The following is a 10,087-nucleotide window of genomic DNA, read 5'->3' on the forward strand; positions in this document are numbered from 1 at the left end:
AAACAATTTAGCCAATAATATATATGCACTCGTCTTTATAATTTAATTATGTATTCACTGGTTTTTCCAATCGATATATTTTTATTCTAACATTATACGATAAGTTGTCCCTCGTTTAACTTAAGACAATTTTTTCTTGAATTTTTTATAGTCTCGTCCTCTGGATTTGTTTGTGTACATGCTTAAAATGAGCTACAAAAAGTCTCACGTCGATCTATTAAGGTTAACTCGTGTCGATTTAAATTCGACTACATTAATAATTTATTCGTTTAATGATATATTTTTAATTTTTATGTACGTTTCATTTGCACGAAGGAAAAATAAAATTTTCTATAAATCATGTCCTTACACACTTCTTACTCATTACTCATTAGCATTAACGAGATAATACTATAAGATTATCTATAAAATACAGTGGCATAGCCTGGGGGAGGGCTGTAGCCCCCCTCGAAATTTTAAGAAAATTTAAAAATTATTGTATATTACCAAGCCTGAGCAAGTTAATGATAATTTTTAACCGAGTTAAGTTAAATCGATAGAATACATTTTGAAAAGTTAATAGTTAATCTAATTTTTTTTTAAACTCAATTAAGTTGTAAGTTATTATTACTTCATTTGGCTATATATCTCCCGATTCTAATCTTCTTCTCAACTCTCGCTTCATCCCAATCATCCGTTCTCTTATCCAATTCATTCATACCGCTGGCTTAATCATTTAATTCATATTGTTTGTAAATATTATGTTTGTTTTTTGTTTTTGACATTGTAATCGCTTTGCTATAATTATTATTAAATAAAAAGCAAATTAAAAAATAAAAAGTTATTATTTTTTTTTTTAATATATAAAATAGTTTGAAATTATAAAATTCATAAACATTATTAAGCCCAAAAAATAGATTTAATATACATAAAATAACTAAATTTGGAAAATTAAAATACAGGTGGAAAGAATTAAGTAGTAGGTACTATAAAAGATAAATAAAATAAAATATAATTAAATATAATTTTTTAATTTATAGAACAAGAATTCAATTTTATTTCTAATTTTAATAAATGTTTATCCAATAAGAATCATAAATAATCAATAATAATTGACAATAATTGTATTATATTTATTATTTATTTTTAAAATAACTTAATTTGGGTATGATTAAAAGTAACTCGTTATTTATTAAGTTAGTACCAATAAAAATCAGTTAAGTTAAAAATTAATTTTAAAACAATTAAGTTAAAAAGTTAAAATTAACTTAACTTTAACTTTTTAACTCGTTTATACCCAGGCTTGTATATTACTATTAAGATAAAATATCCAAAGCATTTAAAGTATACAAGTATATTAAATCAATACATATATGTTAAGGGTTATAGGAACAAAAATCTAAAATAAAACTTCAGCATCAGCCGCACGTTCAAATTATGGATTATGGAAGAACCCAATGGTAAACCACACAGCTACCTATGTAAAAAATCGATCCCCCCCCCCCCCCCCCCGAACAAAAATCCTAGCTACGCCGCTGATGGAATACCATTTATTGATTTTTCGTAAACATACCGTCAGTACGCGTCGTCCGTCTTTGGCTACAGCCGCTTTTAGATCGCACCTCGTGAGCCACGCTTTGGGCGTGAACAATATTGGCCCCGCCCCGCGGAAATCGGCAACAGCGACAAACGGTCCGCCAATCGCGCAACGACGACAAAACGAGCCGCCAATTGAACGGCTGTTGATTTCAGTACGTCGTCGGCCAATCGCCTGGTCCGGATTAGTATTCTGACAAATGGCACGGGCAGAAGATCATCTATGATTTCGCGCGTTTTATGTGACGGCCGTTCGTGTGGATTTTTCGACTCGTAAAAAAAAAAAAAAAAAAAGAGCTAAAAATTCACACAATGTCGGCTCGACTCGCATACTTTTCGAAAAATTCGTCGCCAAAACCAACACCTAGAAGGCAGAAATTGTCAGAGTGAATAATAATAATAATATTAATTAAAAAAGAAAGAACAAAACACATTTTTTTTTTTTTTTTCATTACGATAATATATTTTTCATAAATACATTTCAACAATATTCGTTTTTAAAACATAATCTTAGATTAAATAGGTTCAGTATTTTACGTCACACATATTATGTCATATGCAATAATGATATTCTGTTCGCTCGTTTCTCGTTTTGGAAGGGCGCCTAATCTAAACATTATATTTATATACCTGTTCTTATAGATTCCAAACTCTCGGCGAATACAAATCTGACATCAAGTAAACCATTTAACATTATTACGTCCCGGCGGGATTTTTTTAAAAGTCTCAAGAGGTACATCGACAGAGTAAATACATAATATTATATTATTTATTATAATGATAAAACACACAGTGTCCACTTGGATAACGCGTGTTATCAACACAACGGTGCGCGCTTATTCGCGAAACGAATTTAAATTTAAAACAATCAAAATTAAAACGAACGAGTTCAGCAAAGAATATTATGATTTATTACATTATAAGCTTTAGAAAATAATATGTTCGATATTATTTTGTTCGTATAGAATAGAATAATTTTTTTTTTTAATCGATTTTATATACCCATGTCGAGAACATGATATGATCAATTTGTTTAAATTAATAGAAATTATACAACATCAAGAGAATATAGGTTTTAAATTTAAATTATAAAAAAAAAAAAAAAACATTTTCAAAAATAGATAATAACACATTCATACCATTTGAATAATTAGGTAATATTATTCCGGTATACATATTTGATATCAACTTAAATATAAAATAAAAGCATTTTATAAAAATTTAGGCCTAAAATGATATATTGTACTATTGCTACTGATAAACTATTCAGAATTTAATATTCAACATACCATATAAAATTATTAAAAAAAAAAATTTGTTTCATTCAAAAAAATTAAATTTAATACGAAGGATATTTTCTTTGTCGATAATAAATACGCGGTAAAATCTTAAAAAAAAAAAATGTATAAATAATATTGACGAAAAAATTAAAACATCAAAACATAAATCGCTTATAACTATTACTATAATATTAACAAAAGTCAGTAATTTACAATGCTGATTTTCCATATTTTCTTCATACAACATCAGTTATTGTAATAATTAGACTTCTTCAATAAATAATTATAAATTAATATATAATAATTGTACATTAAAATAATAGTAACTTTTATTATTTAAGAGGACAAGACATATCGATTTGTTATCTGTGCCATGCGTATTGCATTCGCAACACAACGAATATTAATGTTATAATCGATCATCGATTGATTTATAGAAGGAGTATTATTTGAGTTTTGAAATAATCGAAACACCACAACTCGCGACAGCTTAGATAAGAGTTAGACTACAGTTTAATAATTAAAATCTAATGTTGACCTAATGGCCGACAAAAATTTAATTTTTCTGATGTATATGATTTCCTGACAGATAACAAATCAACGTGTTAAGTATTCTTAACAAAAAAAAATACAATAAAATATAACATATAATTTAGAATTTGGCGTTCACATTATTTACAGTTTCAAACAATCTGAGCAGCGTCGGATAAAGAAAAAAAAATAGTATGATTCAAGATTTATAATTTAAAATGCAGACGTTTCATTAAAATATATTTTCATTGAACTTGTTAAAACTTTTATAATTTGTTATAGTATCTTATAAAAAAAAAAAAAAAAAAAAAAAATGCTAGTGGAGTGTAATTGAATTTACAACTTTTTTTTCTTTTCATCATCCAACGTTAATTATTTCAACATCAACTTATAACATCATCTAAATCCATAAGTATTCACAAATTCAACAATTATTTATTTATTGAAATTCATCAATTTAAAATAATATAATATGTAATAATACATTAAAATTTTTAATCGTCTGTTAATTATACTTTTTAATTGCGTAAGTATTAAATTTTACTTTTACTTGTTCAAAACATAATATTATTTTTTATTTGTGGTTTGTGCATTTAAAAGTGATCAGATAATGTGTCTGGAATAAATGTAAATGTTTTAAAGCACCATTAGTTAGGGTACTGACTGATCATAAATGTCAATGAGCATTATGTTTTAAAAATATGTCAATTTGGTAAGAAGCGAGTATTAAGATACAGCCAATACTGCTGAATGTCAAATCGCTTACTGATAATCCTGTCAAATTCTTTTCAAGATCATCAGTTAAAAAGATATCTGTCAAAGAAATTAAAATTATTACACATTTATATTTTATATTATTAGATTTGACCTTTCTCAATAAAATATCGAAATAATCCAATAATCAAATGTAATAATACCTCTGTTGTAACAATGTGACTCAGTAGTTAATTTAGAAATAAATAAACATTTACAGGAAAAATCTTAGTATTAAATATAATACACATAAAATAATATAATATAAGATCATGACTAATAAACATCAATTGATTCTAACCATTTCATAACTTAATTAATAAATAACCTTAGTATATGGAATACAAAAATTAAAATTTGTTGAATGCAATCAAGTTTTCAACCGGAAGGAATAATAAAACAAAATGATAACTGACTTTTACATCAAAGAGCACTTACTCTATAACTAAAAAATGATCACAAAATATATAAAAAAAAATAACATTTATTCTTTTAAAATAATTGAATAAAAGTTAATAAAGTCTATAAATTAAATTATAGGAAAATCAATAATTAAAATGTTTTGACTTAAATAAGTACATTTGTACTTAGGTAATGTAAGTTGCACACACATAAAATTAATATTTGACTAATTGGCTTTATCATCAACTGTAGGTAACCAAAATGCCATATTTGTGCAAGCAGAGGCCATCATCATGAATTTAGGATTAAATTTAACACAATGAACTGGGCCTGGATGATCTCCATTGAGAACGCAAACTTTATAGCCAGTAACTGCGTTCCATACATGAATACGACCATCAGTTGAACCACTGAATATGTATTGAGAATCTGGACTGAATGATGCTTCGATTGGAATGCCTTTATTATTCAAGTGACCAGTAAATGTCTGAATTGGTGTACCATTAAATGCATTTATCAATCTAATCAAAGATCCATTAGTAGGGATGAGTATGGTACGGCCATCCTGACTAAATTTGAGGTCAGTCCAGTCACATTCTTTCTCCTGAGGAAGCTTAACAGTAATGAATGGCCCTTTGTCAAATGATCTAAAAGTAAAAGCATTAGCTAGAGGTGGTAATTAATTTTATTCAATAAAAATAAATACAAATTATATTTACCTAACATCAAACAGTTTGAGCGTTTCAGAATTAATGCCAGCAGCCAACACCAAGCCTTCTGGATCAAAAGCTGCCACTGGTCTTCCCATAACATTGATATAACCTTGACAATTTGGCGACCTCAAATCCCACAATCTGAGACTTTTGTCCAATGATCCAGATACAAACATATCCTCAATAGGGGACACACACAATGACACAACTTTTTTGCCATGTCCACTAAAGTAGCGGATGTACTTATTATCATGCAATGATAAGTATCTGAAATTAAAATGTGATAATTAAAAAAATACAGTAACTTAACTAATTTGAAATATTTATATTAATATATTAATTGTTTTTCTCTACTAACATTATCATAAATTGAATATCTCCTAAATTACTAGTTAAGAGAACGTTGCACTCGCATGTATTGTCTCTGTCTCATACAAGAACAACAAAGTAAATTTTCGTACACCAGTTTCAGTACTGTGCTTTTAGTTTTAATATTACAGTGAATTGATCTATTATCAAACTTTTAGGTAAGAATATTATTTGTGTTCTCTCATTAGTTTTTATATTTTAATTTTAATTGAGTAATGAGTATGAAAAATATAAATATTTGAAAATGTTTTAAATTCACTTATAAATTAAAATAATGTAAAAAATCAACAGAGAACACAAATAATATTCTTATCTAATATTTAGATAATAGTCAATTCACTCTAATTTTAAAACTAAAAGCATACTATTGAAACTGGACTGGTGAACGAAAATTTACTGTTGTACATGTGTAAGACGAAGACAACATATGCGGTGGCGACACCCTTTTAAGAATGGTTAACAAACATTAATGTCTAGTAGTGTTTAAATTGATTATGTAAACATAATATGATTAGAGTTCAGAGAAAAAAATTCATTTTACTGAACATTTTCATGTTCAATGAAAAAATATGCAAGATAAATAAAAATAAATTATGAAATTGTATTAATTTTTAATATATTATATAGGTACCTAAGTATATATTTTAGTGAATAGGAAGTCAAAAATAGTTAATGAGATTTATTAGCATTGTTTAGATTCTAATAGGTATAAAGTTTATGAGACGAGGAGCACTGTAAATTTTTGCCGCTGTTCACAATACTCTACCTATTAGGGAAGAAACAAATTACCAGGCAAATAAAATAATAGGAAAACATGAGATGTAAATAATCTTTTTAATTAATTTATAGAAAATTCTTTAAGTACACAATATGTGCTAAATTATCAAAGTTTAAATAATTTTGGTTTATAACAAATTTAATCTTTTTATTATACATGGCATTAGCTTTTAGAAATATATAAATAAACTATAACAGCATTTTATAAGCATAAGTAATAGATGATATGGATATGTCAACTTTTAAAAAAAGCAAACAGAATAGTACTTTATGTAAAATACGTAGATGTGAATGATTTTTTTTTTTGGTATTTGTTGTGAATACAAAAAATAATAATAATTTTTTATTAGAAAAATATTATTTTGTAGTTCATAATACTTTACATTAGGATTTTTTTTTATTTGGATTAAGAATTATAGGTATTGTAAAAACATAGCAACATATTGAATAGCAGGGGTGGCCAAATAGTTAATTGCAATCGACCAATCAATTGTAAACAATTTTAAAGTTGACCATGTTAGAATTTATTTTTATGCTACGCACAAAAAAATTTATCATGGTGGTATAAATTTTATAATTAAAAAAACTTTTTTATCAAAGTTGATTCTCAAAGGTGAAGTATATTTTTAGTAGATAGCGGCCAAAAAAAGTTTAGTCTTCCCTGCTGTATAGTATCAACAAATAAATAAAAATTATAGAATTACTTTTTCCATCCTAAACTAAAACCAGCAGCATTTTACGTTAATATCTCATTCTACATTATTTATTGGGAAATTTATACTATACTAATGAACCTAGATAGGTACTTAAATTCTAAATAAATTTAAAATATACTTACTACTTAGTTAAAAATAAAGTTTAATAATATGAATTCTAATGTACTATTAACTACTTATGTTTTAAAAGATTACTGATTTTAAAGTAAAGTTGTTAAGTATACTTGACTATCATTCAAAATCTATGTTTTTACGATAGTGTATACTTCTTAACAGCACATTTATTAATTTATATACTTCTGTATATATAGTTATTTTTTAAATTGAAACATAACAGAGAAGACCTGTCACTAATGACATAGATGATTATTATAATATCAAACTAGTCAAGTAATGTCCACTGCCCAACACACTAAACCAAAGCAAAAGAGTTAGTCAAAAAGAAAACTTAAGCATACAAAGCATAAATAACTGTGGGGATTTGTCTAGTTCGTAGAAATATACCTGATAGTATCGTCAACTTTGGTCGAACTGTGTATAGCAGTCGTCTTGGTGTGCGCAAAATGTATGAGATCGACGCCATATTTCTTGCTGTTAATGGTCTTTGACAGTTCGCCCTTCTGACTGTCGTATATGACGATCTGGTCGTCTTCGCTGCATGATATGATGTAATCACCGGCAGGCGAAAAATCAAAGCTGTTGATCTTGTCGGTGTTCTCGCGGAACACCTTAGCAACCTTGAAGCTGCGCACGACGTTGTCGACCAGCTTCATCTTTGGGGCTATAAAATAAATAACAATCAATGGAAGACAAACGGCGAGAGTGCACGTCTGAACAGTAAGGGTACGAATGATACGCGAAATCGACTTGGGAGATTTTGGACAGCTAAGCACGTATGCTGTAGGTCATCGCATCTATACGGTGTTGATGTAATGACGAATACACACACACACACAAGCGCGCTAGAGAGCAGGATGATTGATTATCGACAACAATAATATTGTCGTAGCTTTCGGCTATTACCAATTGGCGGCAACAATTGTCGTCTGACTGCGTTCCGCAGTCCGTACCACGATGATGAGCCGGTGGCGAAGTCCTCGGAGTCCGACACACGACGGGGCGCAGGCGGCTTCAGTTGGTCGTACGTAGAGTGAAACGTAACGGGTAGTTGCTGTGACTCGTGAAAATAGACTGAGTTCGGAGGACGAGAAACGCCGAGGACCCAGGAAATAAGAATCGAGACAGCGGCGATTGGCTATTGGCGGCGAACTGACAATGCGCACTAAACGCGGCTCATACTAAATGCAGCAGCTGTATGCTCGTAGCGCCCGGGCGCCAGTCGCGTCTTTCCGGCGCGTAACCAGTGTAGCCAACATTTATCGGCAACAGAGCTATTGCATGAAACGTGATTACTCCGAATTCTATAGTACTACCACGGAATAGAATATGACGTTATCGATACGGATCGCGGAGTACTACCACAGTTTAGACGTAATGGTACTGCCCCGAAAAAATTACTGCGAATATCACTCACACCGAATACGACGGTGGGATAATTATTAGATTTAATATTAATCGATTTGTCGAATGAATAATGTCGACGGCCGACGCCACGATAGCGGATAGGTCGTTAGTCGTTACTGCGAGAACGATATTATTGGTGATTCCTCCGAAAGTCCGAATACATTATTGTTGCGATAGGTAAATACGGCAATAGAGGAAAAATGTCCGTTGAAAAAGCGTGATGTTTTGGCGCCGTACCCGCAGTCGTCTGGGAGATTTTCGAAATTTTCGGCCACGGAGTCGGGGCGATATTTCATTCGAGTTCGTTAACAATAATTCAGAGTCCGGACGGTGTGTTAAACACCATACGCACACCGCAACGAGCACGATACAGTGGTCGAGCAGTTTATCGACGGAGTATGGTTTGTCGCAGTTTATGAAACCGTAGAAAACATTGAAACTATGGCTTTGTGCAGTAACAAACAATCACTGGTGAGAGGACACACCGACTCTGGTGATCGTAATGACGTCAACAACGACTGGACCGGGCGCCGGGGCTAAGGTCGCAGACGTGAAAAACGCGATCGGTAAACTGAACCGAACGCAAGTCACACCACGTCGTCGACGATTTGCAATGGCCTAGAAACGCGCCAAACGGGTTGGGTCGTATCCGATAGGATTGGCGTCCGCAGGTACATTCCCCACACCCTGAGCCGAAGACATAACGGACAGGACGACGGCGACAGGGAGGATTCTAGACTATAAGCTGCAGCGCACGGACGGTGTTCGGAGTTCGACCATTTTGGCGGGATGCCCACCTGCTTTGGGCTACGATTCTGCCGCCCACGTGGGATTAGCGATACGGGCTAGGCGACGGGATACGATCGCGCGCGCTATAATATTTTTACTTTTGACTTTTTGAGCAACAATGGCCGAATACCTATAAAGACTCATGGTAAATCCGTACGATAATGTATTAGATCATAGTTAATTATTTTTACTCATTTTAGCCGATACCAGACAAACTTCCCATCACTAAGAAGTAATTGGTCATATTTAAAACCATACTTTTTATGAGTGGATCAGAATAATTATTATCTTTATTGTAAATTTCCACACTCGAACGAATATACCTACACTTCACTATGTGCAATATGATGTGACTAACACGACTATACCTATATTAAATGTCAGTTGTGTTCGTGTTTCAATTGCAGAGTCGCAGTGCTAAATCTTATGATTATTTTTTTTAAATCATACTATAGTATTATAATATTATCATAGTTTTGTATCTGTAGGTATTTAAATATTAAAAATAATTATGGTAGGTATAACTTAGTTTTTGTTTAATAAAAAATTTGACAACGTCGCACCCAATTTCACGCGCAATCCATACGGACCTTTGAATATAGTTAAAATCGTGTGCTTTGTTATTCTGGCGCTGCGCGCAATCGTACTCCGCCGTTTG

The 10,087-nt window shown here is 31.0% G+C and overlaps 1 protein-coding gene across 1 annotated transcript; it reads right to left on the bottom strand.

Annotated features, from left to right (window-relative positions):
- Positions 1–4,670: 4,670 nt before the first annotated feature.
- Positions 4,671–8,371, bottom strand: LOC112592954 (WD repeat-containing protein 82). The gene is made up of 4 exons (XM_025337127.1): positions 8,140–8,371; positions 7,621–7,897; positions 5,261–5,521; positions 4,671–5,188 (listed from the first exon to the last, which is right to left on the bottom strand). The coding sequence occupies exons 2-4, from the start codon at positions 7,887–7,889 to the stop codon at positions 4,768–4,770; spliced, it is 951 nt and encodes a 316-aa protein (XP_025192912.1). The 5' UTR covers positions 7,890–7,897; positions 8,140–8,371; the 3' UTR covers positions 4,671–4,767.
- Positions 8,372–10,087: the final 1,716 nt, after the last annotated feature.

The sequence above is a fragment of the Melanaphis sacchari genome, unplaced genomic scaffold (assembly GCF_002803265.2).
Source record: "Melanaphis sacchari strain LSU unplaced genomic scaffold, SCAv2.0 Contig19_pilon_pilon, whole genome shotgun sequence".
Lineage (NCBI taxonomy): Eukaryota > Metazoa > Arthropoda > Insecta > Hemiptera > Aphididae > Melanaphis > Melanaphis sacchari.

Coding starts and splice junctions, on each gene's coding strand:
- LOC112592954 (XM_025337127.1), bottom strand. CDS start 7,889: ATGAAGCTGGTCGACAACGTCGTGCGCAGCTTCAAGGTTGCTAAGGTG. Junction 5,522..7,620: donor AAAGTTGACGATACTATCAG/GTATATTTCTAC, acceptor TTTTAATTTCAG/ATACTTATCATTGCATGATA. Junction 5,189..5,260: donor CTCAAACTGTTTGATGTTAG/GTAAATATAATT, acceptor TTTTACTTTTAG/ATCATTTGACAAAGGGCCAT.